The following is a 21932-nucleotide window of genomic DNA, read 5'->3' on the forward strand; positions in this document are numbered from 1 at the left end:
CATAATTTGCTCAATTTGAAATTGTTGAGATATGTTGAAAGTGCCTCGGTGTTTTAAGTGCATTGAGAATATATGTTTGTATGTACATTGTGCAATTCCAAAAAGAAATGAAAAAGACTTCATCACATGAACCCTGCTGTGACGCATGCGTAAATGAGGACGTTAGCAGCTTTCAAAAAGAAGAAACGAAGAGGCTTCACTTTGTGCTTTTTCCAGGAAGCAAACCTAAAATGGGGACACAACGACGATGCGTGTATTATTGTAGCATTTATCAACACCAAATATTCAACGGTAATGAGTGAAGTTACACAATCAATTGGTGTTGCGTGTAAGTTCTTTGCTGTGTCGCAGTTGTTGACTGACGCGCAGCAAAAGCAACCAAGAGAGTGAGCTCGTGTCACAGCACAGACGATCTGTGTGGAATATGCGCCGTGTGGCATATTGGACTAGCGGAGAAGCCAAGCTGTAGGATGGGGAAGAAACAGAAGAAATGTGGAGAGGACAGGTAAGCAAAGCACTCGCAGGCGTCACATGGCGGCCTGTCCTCACTCACACGCCCTGGCCCTGTCTTCACTCACACAGCCTGGCTGCCAGCGGCCAGCTGCGTCCTTCTACTGCCTCACTTAGCTTAGCATCTAGCTAACCACGAGTCAGCGGACTGGCGTCTAATGTTTGTCAGCAAACTAACCAACCGGCTTATGTTGTCTTTATGTCGGCGTCAGCTGCCATCAGTCACGAGTTAGCTTCCAACTCTTTACAAAACTCTTCAACAAACAAACGCATGAATGTTGTTTACTCGTCTGGTTGACTTTACAATGGCTATAAAGGTATTAGCCAAATACGGTACGGCTATTCTCCGCCATATGTCCGCTATCAGTCCTCTGACCTACTCTGCGTAGAATGTGTGCTCTTTCACCTGCTAAATGACCACCATAGTTACTTTATCCTCATCATACACCTGCTAAATGACCACCATAGTTACTTTATCTTCATCATACACCTGCTAAATGACCACCATAGTTACTTTATCATCCTCATACACCTGCTAAATGACCACCATAGTTACTTTATCTTCATCATACACCTGCTAAATGATTACCATAGTTACTTTATCCTCATCATACACCTGCTAAATGACCACCATAGTTCATCCACTGCACGTTAGCCTCATCATACACCTGCTAAATGACCACCATAGTTACTTTATCCTCATCATACACCTGCTAAATGACCACCATAGTTACTTTATCCTCATCATACACCTGCTAAATGACCACCATAGTTACTTTATCTTCATCATACACCTGCTAAATGACCACCATAGTTACTTTATCTTCATCATACACCTGCTAAATGACCACCATAGTTCATCCACTGCACGTTAGCCTCATCATACACCTGCTAAATGACCACCATAGTTACTTTATCATCCTCATACACCTGCTAAATGACCACCATAGTTACTTTATCTTCATCATACACCTGCTAAATGATTACCATAGTTACTTTATCCTCATCATACACCTGCTAAATGACCACCATAGTTCATCCACTGCACGTTAGCCTCATCATACACCTGCTAAATGACCACCATAGTTACTTTATCCTCATCATACACCTGCTAAATGACCACCATAGTTACTTTATCCTCATCATACACCTGCTAAATGACCACCATAGTTCATCCACTGCACGTTAGCCTCATCATACACCTGCTAAATGACCACCATAGTTACTTTATCTTCATCATACACCTGCTAAATGATTACCATAGTTACTTTATCCTCATCATACACCTGCTAAATGACCACCATAGTTCATCCACTGCACGTTAGCCTCATCATACACCTGCTAAATGACCACCATAGTTACTTTATCTTCATCATACACCTGCTAAATGACCACCATAGTTACTTTAGCCTCATCATACACCTGCTAAATGACCACCATAGTTCCATCCACTGCACTTTAGTCTCATCACACAACATTGCTTAGAGTGAAGGTTTGGTTTAGCTAGTGGACTCATTGATAATCTGCAGGTTTATTACTGTTCAATAAGTAAATGTCACAGCATCACGTTGCTGTCATGTTGTGTTAATTCCTCTGGCGTGTAGTCACATTGTGTCTAGGTTGGCGAGTCAGCAGCTCATGTTGTTGGAACAGAGGGACCAGAATGACAGGCTTATTGTGGTCCGCTGGAATGTTTTTTGACTGATCGATTTTCTTCCATCAGCTCGAAAGATGATGACATTGATACTCTGGCGGCAGAAATTGAAGGAGCTGGAGCCTTAAAGGAGTCAAAAGGAAAGAAGAAGAAGAAGGGAGTGAAAAAGGAGGATTTTGAGTACGTGATCTCCTTTTTTGTCTTTTCTTTGCTGATTCATGACTAACACATCTATCTACTGCTGCAGTGAGGATGACATCCTTAAGGAGCTGGAAGAATTGTCCCTGGAGACTAGGGGTGTAACGGTACGTGTATTTGTATTGAACCGTTTCGGTACAGGGGGTTCGGTTCGGTTCGGCGGTGTACCGAACGAGTTTCCACACGAACATATTAAGCTAAGCTAAAGTCTTAACAAGCTGCTCCGCTTCCTTCTGCCTGTCTCTGTCAGTCCTCTACACAGCACCCAGCATTGTCCCACCCACACAACCATCTGATTGGTTACAAACAGAGCGGTAACAGCCAATCAGCAGTGCGTATTCAGAGCGCATGTAGTCAGTGCTTAGCGTTAAGCAGGTAAGCATCAGGCTGCGGACTCTCCCCAAATTATAATAAGCACCTCCCAGTCAACTACTAGTCACATCACTATGAGCCCGTTGACCTTCTAGAAATATAAACTGCAGCTCAGCTCGCTCGCAGTCCTGGCTTGAGGTGAAGGCTAATTCGCTTTAGCGTTACGTTAGCTCAGTTTGCTGTGTGTGTGTGTGTGTGTGTGTGTGTGTGTGTGTGTGTGTGTTACGGACAGCAGAGCCCTGTCTGTCTGTTATTTCACTTTACTTTTTTCTGTGTTGATTGAGCTGTGTTGAAGCAGCAAAAAAGGACATTATGTTAAATGAAGAGTTTCTGTCTCTGATAGTTGATATAATAATGTAAGTGCATCATGAACATGAACTCCATGGTGTTCAGGGATGAATAGTCTCTCCTTTTGCTATTGTACTATTTCTTCAGCTATAGTTACATTAATCATTAGTAATGCAGCAGCCTAGTTTTGAATGGCAGGGTCCCTGCTGTCACATGTTGATAAAAATATAACATTTACATAATACAAATCAACTACAGGCTTCCCAAATGCTGTAATAAATGAAGCATGATGAGTTGACTTGAAACTGTTTAATGTTACACTTTTTACATGTAGAAGAAAAGTTTTGTCATTTTATTTAATCTGAGCAACAACTTGAGGCAGTTTAATGTTGATTAACGTGGGCAGAATTATTATAGTGTTCCCAATGTTAAAAGGATAAAGCCATTGTTTACAAATTTGGTACATAAAACATTTTTTATTTTGTTGTTTTCTTACTGTACCAAAAATGAACCGAACCGTGACCTCTAAACCGAGGTACGTACTGAACCGAAATTTTTGTGTACCGTTACACCCCTACTGGAGACACATGGTGAAGCAGTCTTAATTTGCCAAACATGATTAGAAGGCTACACAGTACAAGCATTTATTTACAGGGGTCTCTAAATTATTCTCTTTGCAGACAAATGATGTGGAAGTGAAAGATGAGAACGTGGAGCCTCCCAAAGCAGAGAAGAAAAAGACCAGAAAGGGCAAGAAGCAGAGTGTCAGCCCTGAGGAAGATGAAGACAATGAAAGAGCAGCTGAGGAGGAGAAGAACGGACATCAGGTGGGATAGAGAGGGCCTTATTGCTGCTTTCTATTTTTCTTTAACTTTTGAGCCCGTTTGTCACTGACGTTGTCATTGTTGCTCCTTAAGGTGGCACCTGAGGGGCCGTCCGAGTCTGATGAAGAGAGCAGCTCACATTCTCGTCTCAAGAACAAAGGAGGTCAAAAGGAAGACATAGGGCCTTTAGACTCTGAAGACGAAGGTGAGATTGGAAAAGAGGGAGCGTGTGAATCTGAGGACGATGAGGAGTTCATGTCCCGGAAAGACAAGAAGAAGAACAACAAAAGTAAAGCTACAAAAAGTGATGATGAGGATGAGCAGGTGGAAGATGGAGGCTCTAAGATGAAAACTGCAGCACAGAAGAAGGCGGAGAAGAAGGAAAGAGATAAAAAGAAAAAGGAGGAGGATAGAATGAAGCAAAAGAAGCTGAAGGAGAAGGAAGTCAAAGAACCAGAGAAGACTTTAGAGGCCCCAGCTCCTGAAGTACTTCCAGCTGCAGCAGCAGTGGATGAACAGGAGGCCATGGATCCAGTCGCAGAGGGTAGGATGTGTGCCATTCCCCCGAGAGTGGACTTGGTGACTAACAATTCAAGTTTGTTGTTGTATGTCAGACGAGGGTGACAAGAAGAAGAAGGATAAGAAGAAGAAAAAAGGAGAGAAGGAAGAGAAGGAGAAAAAAAAGGGGCCAAGCAAGGCAGCAGTGAAGGCTATGCAGGAAGCTCTGGCCAAGATGAAGGAGGTGTGCTTTTGAGGAGAGAAGGAGTGATTTACCTGCTGAGAGTTGTGGTCCTCAGTTATCACAGCACTTTTATTTCTGTAGGAAGAGGAGCGCGCCAAGAGAGAGGAGGAAGAGCGAATCAGAAGGCTTGAAGAGCTAGAACAACAGAGGCTGGAGGAGGTATGAAACCAGCATCTCACCTAGTCTGACACTAAACGGACATTTGACCTTTTAAACCCCTGGTAGGAGCGTCTTGAACAGGAGCGCAAGGAAAAGAAGAAACTAAAAGAAAAGGAGCGGAAGGACCGTCTAAAGAAGGAGGGGAAACCTATGACTAAAGCCCAGAAGGAGGCCCGAGCTCGGGCCGAAGCCACACTCAAACTACTGCAGGCTCAAGGTGCTTCAGCCAATTGCCTCGCTACCTAATGGCTGACCTCATCATCAGCTGACCATTATTTCTTTGTGCAGGTGTGGAGGTGCCGTCCAAAGAATCTCTGCCAAAAAAGAAACCAGTTTATGCAGACAAGAAGAAAAAAAAGCAAGTTGCCCAAACATCAGAAGGTACTACTCATTAACAGCCCTGTAAATGTTTATTAGGTGCTTCACAAGTCTGGTTTCTCTCCCAAAAGTGTCAGAGGTGACCTTGCCAGCATCAGAGACACTAGAACCTGTTGCTACAGAAACAGAGGCAGTGGCGCCGCCGGTACCCGAGCCAGGTGAGAATCAGTTTGCGGCATGTAGAAGACAGATGAAGGGAGATTCCACTATCACCCTTCTGGCTTCTTTAGATGTTAGGCCTGATGCTGCCGTAGACGACTGGGAGGCCATTGCCAGCGATGAGGAGAAAGGTAGGCGATGAAGGATAACAAGTTACTGTCCCTTGTAGCAGCTCATTGGGTAATTGACTCTTTGGCAGAGTTAAAGAAAGTCCACATTGTGGTAAAGGAAGAGCCTGTTGGTCCACCTCAGCTCACAGCCAGTGAAGAGGACGAGGAGGACGAGGATGAGGACGAGGACGACGATGAGGATGAGGATGAGGAGGAAGAAAGCGAGGAAGCCCCGGTGGAGGATGTGCAGGATAGAAATGAGGCGGTGACAGGTCAGGGTAAGAAGGGGTCGGTAAAGGAGAGTGAAGATGAAAGCAGCGAAAGTGAGGATGATTGCATGACAAAGGAGGAGCGTCTGTACGACCGAGCCAAGAGAAGGATTGAGGTTAGTCTCTGGGAAAACTGGGCAGATGGATTTCAACTCTTCTCCCTCCTAATTTCCTGAATCTGTGTGTTGTCATAGAAAAGAAGAGCAGAGAACCTGAAAAACACCGACTTGGACAGCCTGAGATCCCCTGTTGTATGTGTGCTTGGACATGTGGACACTGGAAAAACCAAGATCCTGGATAAGGTTTGTATTTTTTGGTTGGCTTATCTCTGACTAGTTGATAGTTTGCTGACTGTTTTCTTGCTATTGTCAACAAAACGGCTATTGGTAGTGTGTAATTGCTGGGTTGCACGTGATGTCACATCTTCAGTCCATGTTCTTGGAATAAAGCGCAAATAGGCGTCTTCCTAGCTTCAAGTCAATTGAAATGCCTTTATATACAGTGGGTAAAGAAATGATTCAGACCCCTTTCAAGTGTTCACTCTTTAGCTGTGTCTCAATTGGTGGGCTGCATCCTTTCAAGGACCGAGCCCATGCGGTGGACAAAGTGTGGGTCCTGGTGAGAGTCCTCCAGCAGCGGCTCAAAGTTAAAGTTCAAGTTAAAGTACCAATGATTGTCACACACACACTAGGTGTGGTGAAATTTGTCCTCTGCATTTGACCCATCCCCTTTGATCACCCCCTGGGAGGTGAGGGGAGCAGTGAGCAGCAGCAGTGCCGCGCCCGGGAATCATTTTTGGTGATTTAACCCCCAATTCCAACTCTTGATGCTGAGTGCCAAGCAGGGAGGTAATGGCTCCCATTTTTTTTTAGTCTTTGGTATGACTCGGCCTGGGTTTGAACTCACAACCTACCCATCTCAGGGCGGACACTCTAACCACCAGGCCACTGAGTAGACTCACTAGGCTTCCACAATATCTGCTATCAATCACCAGCAGAGTGGCTTTTAAGAATAGACTAAGAGAAGTATTGCGGAAAGAGATTATTCTAGATTGTACCTAATGTCATGACTGGTTTTATTTATTATTGACTATCTTATTGATTATGGGACAAGCAGTAGAAAATAGATGGAAGGTACTTTTTCGTCACTTATTGTTTGTCTTTGGTACACTAATGTCATTGATGCTTTGTTTTATTTTTGCAAAAATATACATCTATTTTTATATTGCTCTTTTTATCTTTTGGTATGAACATTATTATGTAAACTCGAAGTTATTGTTTTTTGTTGTTGCTATTTTTGTATTACAACATTTTATTATTGATCATGTTGTACTGCATTGTAATCTTTTGTTTTGTGATTGTGTGCACCCCAGGAAGAATAGTCTCCACTGCGGTGTAGACTAATGGGGCTCTTTAATAAACTAAACTGAGTAGACTATTAGGACAACAGATTAAATGTAGCTATTGTAGCTCATTCTGGCATATTCACTGTGATGCTTTGCTTATATGTTGATCAATATGCATTGTCCTGATCAATTCAATTCCATTTTAGAGGAAGTGGCTAAGATGTACTGGCACCGTCGCTGTTGGATTGTCCTGTGGCTAGAGCCAAACGATCATGGGAGATGGTTGTCATGAAGATGTGTCACGTGTTGACAAGCATTCTAAAGCTGTTATTCCTAATTATTAGTTAATGATGGATTTATTTTTATGCTTGTTAAAAGGGCTGCGAATCTTTGGGTGTCCCACGATTTGATTCAATATCGATTCTTGGGGTCACAGTTCGATTCAAAATACATACCTGCCAACTACTCCGTTTTTCCCGTAATTAGTACGGTTTTCATCAACCTATTCCGGGTTACGGTTGCAGTGATAAAAAATACGGTTTTTCATTAATTAAAAAAAAAATTTTTTTTTAAATGCGCGAGGCTATTTATAGCACCGCTGCCAAGCACGAGGCATTGTTTCCAAACGAGCGAACGATCATGGAATCAGCCGGAGAAAAATCGCAAACGAGTCTTAAACCGAAAAGAAAACTGCAGTCATTCCGTGAAGAATATTCAAAAGCCTATCCGGGAATAATTATCCGTTCCAAAAAGGGTGAAAACTACGCGAATTGCACCTTGTGCAGACAAGATTTTTCGATCGGACACGGAGGAATTAGCGATGTAAAAGACCACGTTGGGACAAAAAAACACAAGTCTAATGCCGTTGCTAGCGATACAAGTGGAAAACTTTCAACGTTTTTCGGATTTTAGCCACAAAAAGGTAATGACACCAATGTTATCTATTGGAATTGTTTAGTACTGTTATACTGTTAAAAGTGTTTATACTATTTATGCTTTCAAGTCCAAGTTGAAGAAATCTTGTTAAATGTTGACAGCATAACTACCAAAATACAGAAGTATGTCCTTAATATTTTTGCAGTGCTATTTCTGTTGAAAAGTTCAAATGATTACATTAGAGATGTGATGTGCCACTTTTCAAGTGTCTGATGGCTTCAATTAATTTTCATTCATTTTTCATATTTTGAATTCTTTTGAAAGGCTTACAAAAAAACTACATTTGAATTGTAATTCCATGCTATTGACAGGACTATTAATTGTAATGAAGTTAGCTTACCATGTTTACAGTATGATAATTGTGATAGAAATGTAAATTTTAGGCACATAATATTTTTTACAATTGAACAAGGCAGTAGATTATACAAGCTTGGACAGAAAGTTAATAATGACACCAATTTTTTTTTTTATGGAATTGTTTAGTACTGTTTTACCATTTGTTTACTGTAAAAAGTGTTTATACTTTCAATGAACAAATTGAAGTCTTGTGAAAGGTTGACAGGATAACTGGCATTAACTGTCAAAATAATTTCAAACTATTGAAGTTAGCTTACAGAATAAACATGTCAATCAACCCATATGATTTTTGCTGTAATATTTTTGTTTTGAAAAGTCACTGTGACTGATAGAAAAGTGATGGTTTTAGCAATATTTTAACCTGTCTGAATGCTAATAATCATTTTTCGTCAGGGGGCGAAGCCTGAACCCCCCACCAGGACTTTGTCCTGGACCTACCGGGGCCTGCGGCCCCTGGACCCTGGCTACTAGGTTTTTCTGATTTCAAAAGTTGGCAGGTATGAAAATAGATTTTCTTCGATTCAACGCGATTCTCGATTCAAAAAGGATATTTTCCCGATTGAAAAGGATTGTCTATTCATTCAATACATAGGATTTGAGCAGGATCTACCCCAGTCTGCTGACATGCAAGCAGAGTAGTAGATTTTTGTAAAAAGCGTTTATAACATCATTGTAACTGAGCTACTGTGTTGAATAATTTCCCTTGTGGATCATTAAAGTTTGTCTAAGTCTATAATTGTAAAGGACAATGTTTTATCAACTGATTGCAATAATGTAAATTTGTTTTGACTATTAAATAACCCAAAAATATGACTTCTTTTATCTTTGTGAAAATATTGGACACAGTGTGTTGTCAAGCTTATGAGATGTGATGCAAGTGTAAGCCACTGTGACACTATTGTTCTTTTTTTATAAATGTCTAATAATGTCAATGAGGGATATTTAATCGCTGCTATGTTGAAATTGTAACTAATATTGATACTGTTGTTGATAATATTCATTTTTGTTTCACTACTTTTGGTTTGTTGTGTGTGGTGTTTGTGTCTCCTCTCAATTGCTCTGTTTATTGCACTTCTGAGTGTTGCTGGCTCGGGTTTGCTTTTGGAATTGGATTGCATTGTTATGGTATTGCTGTGTATTGTTTTGTTGGATTGATTAATTTTAAAAAAAATATCGATTTTCAAAAAAAAAAAGAGAATCGATTCTGAATCGCACAACGTGAGAATCGCAATTCGAATTCGAATCGATTTTTTTCCCACACCCCAACATGTTTATGCGTGTTGTAGTGGGACATGCACCTTTAAAAAGATGCAGAGAATACAGAAGAGTCCTCAAGGTCTATCTATACAGCAACACCACATGATCCTACTTTAATATGTGATTCACAATTGATCTAAGTTTGTCAATTTGGTCTCAGGATAGCCAGTAACAGTAAATATTGGGATAGTGAAAAATATAAAGGGGCTGAGTACTTTCCGTACCCACTGTATGCACTGTTCTATTCTAGTTGGCTGCGCCGTTTGATTGACAACCGATCAGTATTGGACAATATTTGTGAAAAAGTATGTAATTAGCCAGTGCCAATTAATGCCTTTCAATGCCAATCACGAAAGTCGATCCTCTCTGGCTGATACTTTTATTTTTGCTCTTTTGGCTGACTGATGCGGCAAACAGCTGACTGTGTATCTCCATACAAAATGTGGAGCTACTGTCATGGACAACAAGTACTCGTGCTTCTGGACCTCCATTCAGCTTGATGTAGATTTTACAGTTGGCGCTCCAAGTTCCCTGGATTTTTCCCTGCTTTCTCAAGTCGCGTGCTTTCTTGGCCATTTCAGCATTACGTTTTGTGAGATGCTCATTCATGTGCACGTTTGTTCCCTTCAGCTTTTTTCCCTGTTTCACCCATGCCATTTTAGATGTTCTGTTTATGAGTTTCATGAGGATGACTGGAGTGGTGTTGTTGTTTCTTCCATTCTGTGGGATGCATGTTTCTATGGTATTAATGTCGATTTCAATTACCTTTTGATTGCAGGAAGTTGACCACTTGCTGTTCTATTGAGACAATATCCATTTCATCTGGTTCACCTTCATTATTCCAAAGCTTTCGCGAAGGATCTTGGTTTAATTCGGTGCCCTGTCACAATGATATCATTCATTGGTTCATCCTGATCCATTTCATCTATGATATTCTTCAGCATGTTGTTGTCTCGGTTCACTGCAAGAACTTTTTCTTGAAGAGTCCTCATTTCTTGGCGCATTCCCTGGAAGTCCTCTCTTATGTTGTTATTCTGACTTTGCAGACTTTCTATATTTTCCTGCAGACTTCTCAGATCTTTTTTGTATTTGGTTTTTGCTTTTCTCTGATCTTCTTTAAGTTCTCTTACTGCTCTTTCCAGAGCTACTTTGTGTTCTATTCTTGCTCTTTCTATTTCATGGACTATTTTTTTTTTAGCCTCACATCTTGAGTCCCATCATGTCCTGTGTCCAACACCCAATCTTGCTCCCCCTTGTGTCCTGTGTTCAGATGACAGTGAAGGTTTCGAGATTTGAGTTTTCCTTTTAGATTTTGACATGGCGGCAGGTCGCTTGCGTCAGTGTCTCTTGTATCAGCTCTCGTGTGTGTGTGTGTGTGTGTGTGTGTGTGTGTGTGTGTGTGTGTGTGTGTGTGTGTGTGTGTGTGTGTGTGTGTGTGTGTGTGTGTGTGTGTGTGTGTGTGTGTGTGTGTGTGTGTGTGTGTGTGTGTGTGTGTGTGTGTGTGTGTGTGTGTGTGTGTGTGTGTGTGTGTGTGTAATATATATATATATATATATATATATATATATATATATATGTAATGTGTATGTGTTTATATGTGTATATACGTGTAAGTGTATATGTATATATCCATCCATCCATCCATTTTCTACCGCTTGTCCCTTTTGGAATTGTTGTGTTTTAAAATATATATGTGTGTATATATATTTGTGTTTTAAAATCTATGTATGTATGTATGTGTGTGTGTGTATATATATATATATATATATATATATATATATATATATATATATATATATATTATGTGTGTGTATGTGTATGTGTGTATATATATATATATATATATATATATATATATATATATATATATATATAGGGCTGCAACTAATGATTAATTTGATAATCGATTAATCTGTCGATTATTACTTTGATTAACAATCGGATAAAAGAGACAAACTACATTTCTATCCTTTCCAGTATTTTATTGCAAAAAAAACAGCGTACTGGCGCCATGTTCTTTCAACTTGCCAAATAAAACAAGGGAAATGTTACAAAAATGCACACTTTTGACACCCTCTGCTATAGATAATAAAACATTAAATCTGATAAATGTATGGGTAAAAAGCAGAGCCTGACGACGCATGCGCGTTTATCACAACTCTCTCTCTCTCTCTCTCTCTCTCTCTCTCTCTGTCTCTGCCCCTCCCTCACCAATGCTGCTGTTTGTTTTGTTTTTCACACCTTCTTAACCCTGAACGTACATTGAAAAGACACGCAACCCTAACTCAAAATGCCGGACATTTGAGGCATTTAAGAAACACCACCAGGACAGCTCCGCAAAAAAGGACATGTCTGGGGAAAAGAGGACGTATGGTCAGTCTATCCTAGCCCGGTCGATGGGTTTCACGTCCGGTAAAACCAATCGCTGCTAGTCCTCTTTTGCTAGCATGCTAGCAGCTAACGGGCTAGGATAGACTCACCACACGTCCTCTTCACTGGACATGTCCCCTTTTGCGGAGCTGTCAGGGCGGAGTTTCTTAAATGCCTCAAATGTCCGGCATTTTGAGTTAGGGTTGCGTGTATTTTCAATGTACGTTCAGGGTTAAGAAGGGGTTAAAAACACAACAAATTGTGCGTGCAGCAGCATTCGTGAGGGAGGGGGAGAGACAGAGATAGTTATGATAAATGCGCATGCGTCGTCAGGCTCTGCTTTTTATCCATAGATTTATCACATTTGATTTTTTATTATCTATAGCAGGGGTGTCAAAAGTGTGCATTTTTGTGACATTTTCCTTGTTTTATTTGGCAAGCTGAAAGAACATGGCGCCGGTATGCTGTTTTTTTTTCAATAGAATACTGGAAAGGATAGAAATGTAGTTTGTCTCTTTTATCCGATTATTAATCGATTAATCGTAGTAATAATCGACAGATTAATCGATTATCTAATTAATTGTTAGTAGGGCTGCAACTAATGATTAATTTAATAGTCGATTATTACTTCGATTAATCGATTAATAATCGGATAATAGAGACAAACTACATTTCTATCTTTTCCAGTATTTTATTGAAAAAAAAACCAGCATAGTGGCACCATGTTGTGGACATTGGGGGTGCAGCATACAGCAATAATAACACAGAAATGTAACTCATCAGATCAGAAGTGAATCAGATATTGTACACGTTTCTGTTGTGAATAATAAAGGATTCATTTTAGGCTGCCTCTGAATAATAGCATGAAATATTCCAACACCTTCATAACATTTAGTTATACTAAAGCGTCACTCAAATCTAAATATATTTATATAGCTTTATCGGGCCCGGCTACATTGATCCATTATGAAACCAACCTGAGATATTTCTGTCCGTTACGTTTATTTTGAAATTGGTAAGCATGCGTTTTCTCTCTCAAAACGGAGTCAAATGTGCCGGAGACACATTATCAGCCCCGCGTTGCAACAAAGGCATAACGTTAACGTTACTCACAAAAAAGTTGAACTCATGAATGCCTGTTGCCACTATGGACTTAAAAAGTTACGTACTGTGAGTTCTTCCCTTCATCCATGGCTCCAACATGTTTCCTTTTCAGCTGCTCCTGAAGCAATGTTGTACTTCCGTGCCATTTTGCAGGAAACACTCTTCTTTGAAGTCTTTAAAGTGAAGTGTTCCCACACTTTTCACGACTTAGGTGGTACACTTTTCTCCATTGAAGCAATAACCTCAAGATGTTTCTCCGCTAAACGATCCGTACTGTTTTCCTGCGCCATTTTTCAAATGTTTTCGCAAAGGAGGCGGCGTCGTCACGTGAGCTGCGCATGACACATCATTGGCTGGCTTACCTCCACCTCATGACATGTAGCCTCAGCGCCGCCCTGGCGCTGTTTTGTACTGTTTTTGTACTTATTTGGATTATTGTTTCTCAGCTGTTTGTAAATGTTGCAGTTTATAAATAAAGGTTTATTTAAAAAAAAAAAAAAAAAGCCTCCGTGCATAGCATAGTTCCAACGAATTGATGACTAAATTAATCGGCAACTATTTTTATAATCGATTTTAATCGATTAGTTGTTGCAGCCCTGATCGTTAGTTGCAGCCCTAATATATATATATATATATATATATATATATGTATGTGTGGGGAAAAAAAATCACAAGACTACTTCATCTCTACAGGCCTGTTTCATGAGGGGGTTCCCTCAATCATCAGGAGATTTTAATGGGAGCATTCACATACCATGGTTTATATAGGGCACAGAGTGGGTGGGTACAGGCTGGCGTAGGGGCGTGGTGATTGGCTCATGTGTTACCTAGGAGGTGTTTCCGTCTGTGGCGGCATGCTGATACAATTTCGCTGCGCTTGTTGAGGGATGATCAATATATATATATATATAATTTTAAATTCATGGACCCATCCAGATATAAATAAATTATGTCTCCATACATTTGTACTTGTACTTTTTTGAGTGTTGAAGGAAGTGTGGTTGACCAGATAGCTTGGCAAGTCCGCTTTGGTTGAATCGTTTAAATCTTTGGAAAAATCCATGATCACATTCTGCTATTTTTTGATGGTACCTGGCTTGTCTATTTGCCATTGAACTTTAAAAATATGCTCACGTCTATAATAAATAAACAGTAGCCATATCGAATGTTTGCCCGCCATCTGGGAGGGGGATGTCTTTAATGTCTCGTCAGCAATTTCAAAACATGTTTAGCAGCTGATACAGTTTTGATAACCAGCTAATGCCCTGTTAACAATTGCTGTGTTTGTCACTGGCCATTAATAGTCAGTCATTGTCTGCCTTTTACCCCAGGTCAGCTGAGTTCATTTGATTTCTAGCGGTTGAAGTGCTTGGTATTATCTGCTAACTCTTTGACTCAGTTCTGACTTGTTTTTTTGCACAGTTGCGACACACACACGTTCAAGATGGCGAGGCAGGAGGAATCACACAGCAGATCGGAGCTACAAATGTGCCCAAAGAGACAATTGAGGACCAGACCAAGATGGTGAAAAATGTATGAGAATGTATGCGCACACACACACACACACACACACACACACACACACACACACACACACACTCACTCTGACAAACTCACTCAGACACACCCACTTACATTGTTGAGTGGACCTCAGTATTTGTTTATGTAGTTTGACAGAGAGACGATAAAGATTCCTGGGATGTTGATCATTGACACACCAGGACACGAATCCTTTGGGTGAGGATTTGTCAAAGATGAAATGCTTGCTCATTTGCTTGGACACAGAGAAGAAACCTAATGACATGCCTTTCTTTATACCGTAAATGGTCTTATGAATGCCTGTGTTCCATATAATCAGAAATCTGAGGAACCGGGGTAGTTCTCTGTGTGACATTGCCATCCTGGTGGTGGACATCATGCATGGTTTGGAGCCACAGACTATTGAATCCATCAATCTGCTAAAGGAGAAGAAGTGTCCCTTCATTGTTGCCCTCAACAAGGTGATTTCTTATCAAGCGCTCGGTGTGTCATCTTGTGACGCTGGACAATCAATGCCCCTTTGCTCTTTAGATTGACCGTCTGTACGACTGGAAAAAGAGTCCTGAGACAGATGTTTTTGCGACGCTGAAGAAGCAGAAGAAAAACACCAAGGATGAGTTTGACGAGAGGTCAAAGGCCATCATCGTGGAGTTTGCACAGCAGGTCACCATAGCTGGTCTTCACTGATTCACCTCTGTCCTTATAACCTGCTGTTCTGTCATTCATCTCCATAGGGTCTCAATGCTGCCCTTTTCTACGACAACAAGGATGCTCGCACTTTTGTTTCGTTGGTTCCCACGTCGGCTCACAGTGGCGACGGAATCGGAAATCTCATCGCACTCCTTGTTGAGCTCACTCAGACCATGTTGGCCCGCCGGCTAGCGTGTTGCCAAGAGCTTCGAGCTCAAGTCATGGAGGTAAACTAGTTCTTCTAATGCCATTTGGGCTGCGAGCGCCTCCTAGAGGGCCGCCAAAAAGTATCTGTATACGGACCACAGCTGTATGAAGTTGTAATACACTTTTCCACCTCTTGTGGCATTTCTGACAATATCAAACAAACAGAGCTATTGTTAAGTTAAGTTAAAATGCCAATGATAGTCACACACACACTAGGTGTGGCGAAATGATTCTCTGCATTTGACCCATCACCCTTGATCACCCCATGGGAGGTGAGGGGAGCAGTGAGCAGCAGCGGTGGCCGTGCCTGGAAATCATTTTGGTGATTTAACCCCCGATTCCAAGCCTTGATGCTGAGTGCCAAGCAGGGAGGTAATGGCTCCCATTTTTATAGTCTTTGGTATGACTCGGCCGGGGTTTGAACTCACAACCTACCCATCTATAAAGTTATGGCTAAGTGGTGAAGCTGTATTTTCATTTGCACTTTTTTATTTACTGACGTTATTGTAATTCACTATTCATTTAGAAAGAACTGATTTATTTTAGCACTGTGTAATTGTATGTATATGTATTTTTTTTTTTCAGTTTCCATGAGTCCTTTCTTTTGCAATAAATTTAATTTGTATTTATTTTTATAATTAGCCTGACCTTACCCTCAATTATAATAGTGATCAACACATGTTGTCATTTGACAAGGTTGTGAACTAAGTAGATTAGATATAATTATTGACTACGATTAAAATCGTAGAGTAAAATAAAAAATTGAGTATTAATATTTGAGTAGGCTCCGGGCCCCTTTAGTGGAAAATGTATGCCCCGGTGTCAAAAATGTTAAGAACCCCTGCTAATGTACTCCATGCAGTGTGAAGAGAAACACTCTCGCTGTTGTTTGTGTTAGGTCAAAGCTTTGCCTGGCATGGGCACCACCATAGATGTTATCCTGATCAACGGATGCCTACGAGAAGGTGAGACCATCATTGTCCCTGGAGTAGAAGGACCAATCATCACTCAGATCCGTGGACTGCTGCTTCCGCCTCCTCTGAAGGAGCTCCGAGTTAAGGTACATATCTGAAGTCTGCCCATGCTGCTATACATGGTCTTAAACACAAAGTGACAGCAAGCCTAAAACGCTCTCAGAAAATGCTAATGACTGGGCTAAGAGGAGGAAAGCTGTCCTAAATACCCACCCCACATAGAATTGGGAAACGGATGTAAAGAGAAGGTGCTGGGTCATGACCAGCAATCTGTGCTATGACAGCATCTAACCTCTGAACCATGTGAGACTTCCTGTACCCAACTAGGGTATGCACTTGGAGCGTCGCCTGCACCTAGCCTACTGCTTCAGTGTGTACTGAAAGTTTTCACAAGCTTAAACGCAGAGGTCAAATTTCTTTAAATTAATGTAAATATTATTTTGAGACAATAAAAAAGATAGTCTTTATAATATTCTTAATATAATAAAGTATTTTACACCACCAATTTTGTATATAAAATGAGTAAATCCTATTTTATGAATCCTATTCACAAGCTGATTAACAGCTGTTTGACTTATTGATCACCATTGACTTGTCCTAACAGGACATACTTTACACTGCATGTGATAACGGATGTGAATCAGCTTTGCTGCGAAACATCTTTGTAGTCCGTCTTCCATCAATACCCATCAGCTTTCTCTGTGATAATGGACAGCGTGAATGATGTCACCGACGAGTTCTTGTGGTGAACAGGCCCATATTTGCACGTGAGAATTGATATGTGGGCTGAATAAACAGGCAGACGATCCAAGTAGAGAAAGACAAAAGTCGGGACTCTCTTGGTTTTGTCATTTTTCCCTATTTTTCGCGCTTTTAAGTTAGCATGGGTAAGTAAGCTATATTCTGAAAATGAAATGGAAGTATTTTGTTTGTCCCGTTCTACCCCATGTGTTCGAAATTGCTGCAGCCTTCCTCCGATGTTTGGCAAAAATAGAAGATCTGCCTTTTTGTGTGGAAGTATCCAGTCTTTCAGCGTGTCCACAAGTGATGGAAACTGACACATTGACTAAAATGAAAAGGTATCCGTGCTGGAGCAGAGCCGCGCCGTTACACAATCAGTGGAAATCCGGAGTAAGGGAGCATTAATACTTCTAGTGGGGTTCATTTTGGTCACCATCTTACCAAACCTTGATTTGCACTAAACTAGCGGGGCGAGACCCAACTCTCAAGCAGTCTCGGACCACTTGAAGTTAACTTTTGTGCAAATTATTACCGCTACAAGAACCAGCGCAAATAATATACCATATAACACGCTGTAATTACAAATATATAACCTAGTCCGACCTATTGCTGTGAACACTGTATTGTCATTGCAATATATTTTCTAGTGGTTTATTGTCTATATTTTCTAATGATTGATAAGCTCATTTAATTTCTTTGTTTGTGATTTTCTATAGAACCAATATGAGAAGCACAAAGAGGTGTCCACAGCTCAGGGTGTTAAGATTCTGGGTAAAGACCTGGAAAAGGCATTGGCAGGACTCCCTCTCCTGGTAGCACACAGAGATGATGAAATACCTGTGCTGAGGGTAACACACAACACATCCCCACCTCACTTTCCAAACACACTGATATTTACTCTGCTCTTTAGGATGATCTTATTCATGAGCTCAAACAAACTCTGAGCTGCATCAAGTTAGAGGAGAAAGGAGTTTATGTGCAGGCATCTACACTGGGATCACTGGAGGCTCTGCTTGAGTTTCTGCGCACATCCAAAGTACCCGTGAGTTGTCTTAATATCTGGTCAGCTGCTATATGTCTCGTGGAGGGAAGTATTTTCTTCACCCCTTGAAAGACTTGCCCTGTACAACATTTTTGTAGTGGGTTTATTGCAGTAGAAAGAAACAGCATTTAACAAATAATAAAGGTTATGAAATCATTTGTATTTGATCCCTTTGGAAAATGTGACTGTAACGTATATGCTTTTTTGTTGTTGCTTTGTCTGTTTCTCTGTTTTCGTCTTTTTTTCATGCTCATAGACTTTGATTGGACAGATGTATTCTAACTCGATTTCTCCAATCTAAATCTGAGTATGAACTGATGAAGCTTGCACACATAGGAGGCGAAACATCTTCTAAGACAAACTGAATAGTCCCGTTTGAATGCCCTGAGAATACAATGATCTGGATGAATGAGAAATCCATAGACACTTACCATAAAAAGTTTGGAACGTTATGTTTTAAGGGGATACATTTGGAAATTCAGCACTACAGCTGACCTTTTTAACTCTGTTTGTGTGTGCAGTACGCTGGCATCAACATTGGTCCAGTCCACAAGAAAGATGTGATGAAGGCGTCCACCATGCTGGAGCATGATCCACAGTACGTCCATTATTCAAGGTTTTTTTGTTTGGTGGACTGGTATTTGAATTTCTTTCTAAAGCTTTATCTAGTGCAATTGGTGTGATCCATTTGATGAGTACTTGTAAAAGTTTGGTAGCTCCAAACACCCACGTGTATGTTTTTTAATCTAAAAGTTGATTGTGAGCGGTTTCATTGAATCCTGCATTAGTAGCCTGGCAAAAGATACGTTAATTACCTGAGGTTGCTCCAACACCAAAAGGAAAAAAGTGTAAATATTAATTTTGGGACAAAGCCTACATTACTTCCTGTCAACCGGAAAGGAAGCACAAAGTAAAACCTTTCCTTTTGCTACCAAAGTTGTGACTATATCTGGAGCGTTCACGTTTTGAGAATAGCTTGCTGACACATTCGACCTGAACTATATGTCCAGCATAAGGGCACGGATTCGTTAAAACAAGCAAATGATTAGTGTGGTAGCTGCTGGGGCTAGGCAGCGCCAATCGCAACCTGAAGCCCAAAGAGCTCCGATGGGGAGCTGCAGTTTTTGGAGAGATTCAAAGCGTTTCAGATCATGAATCATGATCACAACAACGAGCTAACTTTGGTTACACCTTGAACTTGGGACTTGTGTAAGCAGGGAAAAAATCAGCGGCAATTGCAAAATCAACCTTATTACCGGTAAGTTAAATGGAAGACCAGAAGCGAGAGTACTTTTTGTCAAACACATCAATGATCTGGAGAAATATTAAAGACCATAACGCTTCAACAACATCGAAAATGGAGGACACAAATAGCAAATATGATGCAGCTGAAGGAAAAACATACATCAACTCTACTATGTTACAAGGGATCACTAAACAAGAAGACCTGGATTTAGCAGCACATATCAACACTCACTGACATCATAAAGCAACAGGAACAGGAAAATATGGAACTGAAACTTTTGGTAACATCGACCATAAAGGTGTGAAATTAAAGAATGATATATTTTTAAGAGGACCAGTACAAAAGTTAAAGTTAAAGTACCAATGATTGTCACACACACACTAGGTGTGGCGAGATTATTCTCTGCATTTGACCCATCACCCTTGATCACCCCCTGGGAGGTGAGGGGAGCAGTGGGCAGCAGCGGTGGCCGCGCCCGGGAATCATTTTGGTGATTTAACCCCCAATTCCAACCCTTGCAACGCAACATTAAATCAGATAACAAATGACCAATTATTAATTTCAAATGACAACACCATAGAGCTTGTTGGAACAACTCAACAGACCCTTCAAAGTGATTGCTATGTCAAAAACATGAATTGACACTAAAAAGTATTAGATTATTATTGGGAAGGGTACAAACTGAACGACATCAACAGAAACAACAAAACTGAAGGAGGCAAAATATATAATCTATAAAGTGGTGAAAAACATTGCTATGCTATTGACTATCTTAGAATGTACAACTATTGAAATCTGTCATGAAAAGAGGAAACATGTATTAGTGAGCTCTGTATATACAGGACACCTATGTCAAGTATTGACATGTGTGAGAACTGGATTTAGGGAACTTTTACTGAAAACGCTCTATAACAAACATTGTCCATAGAAACAATTTAGTTAGAAGCAAAGGAAGATACAGTAAATCCACCATGGATGACACCGGGATTGCGGAATGCTTCTAACAAGAAAAATACATTATATAGGACGTTTATAACACCAAGCTCAATAGAGGCTGAAAATAAGTACCACATGTATGAAAACGAGCATCTTATAGGCATGTAGGTAATAATATTAGAGGCAATTATTTGACAGGAAAAGAACAACACAAGAGCAACATAGGGGATTCTAACAGTAAAATTTCACTCAATACTTCTCGGATAGAAAAGTAAAAAAAAGGACAATAAATGCAATAGTTGAAAGGACCAAGTTGAAAAACGTATTCGGGTGTTACCATTTAGTGGTCAATTGTACTAATAAAAGTCTCAATCAATCAATCAAAGTATAAATAACTATGCAAATATTGGACCAAGTCTGAAAAAAAAAAATTCCGGATCCTTCTTCGATTAAGAACTTGAACAATACCATGAACAGAAATCCCACCTCAATGTTTCTTACTGACATGACAGAAAAGGAAATTGTGATTACATTTAAATCCAACACTTCCAATTGATGGAATTGATATAGAAACTATAAAAAGGGTTATAAAAGAGATCTATGAATGTACTTTAGCAACCCATCCGGTAAATTCCCAAACAAAATGAAAAAGCAACAATTGTAGCAATTCCTAAAACGGGGGACAAACACCAGTTTACAAACTATGGATCTGTTTTCTTACTTCCACAAACTTTGAAAATCATTGAAAATGTTTAAAAACAAATTGGACAGATTCATAAAAAATACGCTTGTGGACAACTAAAACAAATAGAGCAACCTTTGTTTTAACATAGATGGAAATGGAGGAAATTACCAATGCAATAGATTGTAAACAATGTGCAGCCACAGTATTAATTACGGTAACCTAACAAAAGCATTTGACTCACATTTATCATAATTAGATAAATGAGTATGTATGACATCAGAGGCTTGGTCTTGAACTAGCTGAAAAGCTAAACCAAGAGAAAGCAATACTTGAAGGTAGCACAATGTCCATTTCTATTTATTACAATTAATAAGAAAACATAAATGCCTGACTTACCTAGCATCAAGGAGGAAATTAGAAAGTTTGGCGTCAGATGAAAAAATCTTCTCCACCTTCAATGGTCTCCATCTTTCAAAGGCATCCAAGATACAAATCCTGGTTTTGTTCCTGGCTTTGTCATGACTAAGTTGAGAATGGTAACTTTTAGATGTACTAAGGTCTGACATGTTTAGTAACTTTACCAGTGGCAGTAGCCAGACCAAGATGGCAACTTGGATGTGACACACTCACAGACTTTCTAATTGGTCAAACGGTGGAGGGCGGGACATCGAAATGAGAACAATAACAAGATTTCGGGGCTGTAAATTTTATTTTGAAATGATCATATCCTGGCTAAACTACTGTTGTCAGTTATAGAGGTATTGGAAAAGAACATGATTTATTAATGCCTTTTGATATATCAGGGCCATTTAATGATGACTTGACATGAAATTATTACAA

At 40.2% G+C, this 21932-nt stretch overlaps 1 protein-coding gene across 1 annotated transcript in view; it reads left to right on the top strand.

Annotated features, from left to right (window-relative positions):
• The first annotated feature begins 168 nt into the window (after positions 1-168).
• eif5b (eukaryotic translation initiation factor 5B) overlaps positions 169-21932 on the top strand; it is a 31159-nt gene continuing 9395 nt past the window's right edge. Inside the window, exons 1-22 of the mRNA XM_061924192.1 lie at positions 169-505; positions 2234-2344; positions 2412-2469; positions 3703-3849; positions 3940-4390; positions 4461-4588; positions 4670-4747; positions 4814-4964; positions 5036-5128; positions 5197-5283; positions 5356-5415; positions 5484-5779; positions 5858-5965; positions 14455-14565; positions 14702-14769; positions 14891-15032; positions 15103-15234; positions 15306-15488; positions 16367-16528; positions 17900-18031; positions 18094-18225; positions 18747-18823. Coding sequence (XP_061780176.1) covers positions 471-505; positions 2234-2344; positions 2412-2469; positions 3703-3849; positions 3940-4390; positions 4461-4588; positions 4670-4747; positions 4814-4964; positions 5036-5128; positions 5197-5283; positions 5356-5415; positions 5484-5779; positions 5858-5965; positions 14455-14565; positions 14702-14769; positions 14891-15032; positions 15103-15234; positions 15306-15488; positions 16367-16528; positions 17900-18031; positions 18094-18225; positions 18747-18823 — 2942 coding nt within the window. The 5' untranslated portion in view covers positions 169-470. The remainder of the gene's footprint in view (positions 506-2233; positions 2345-2411; positions 2470-3702; positions 3850-3939; positions 4391-4460; positions 4589-4669; positions 4748-4813; positions 4965-5035; positions 5129-5196; positions 5284-5355; positions 5416-5483; positions 5780-5857; positions 5966-14454; positions 14566-14701; positions 14770-14890; positions 15033-15102; positions 15235-15305; positions 15489-16366; positions 16529-17899; positions 18032-18093; positions 18226-18746; positions 18824-21932) is intronic.

This window comes from Nerophis lumbriciformis, linkage group LG28 (genome assembly GCF_033978685.3).
Source record: "Nerophis lumbriciformis linkage group LG28, RoL_Nlum_v2.1, whole genome shotgun sequence".
In the NCBI taxonomy this organism is placed as follows: Eukaryota; Metazoa; Chordata; class Actinopteri; order Syngnathiformes; family Syngnathidae; genus Nerophis; species Nerophis lumbriciformis.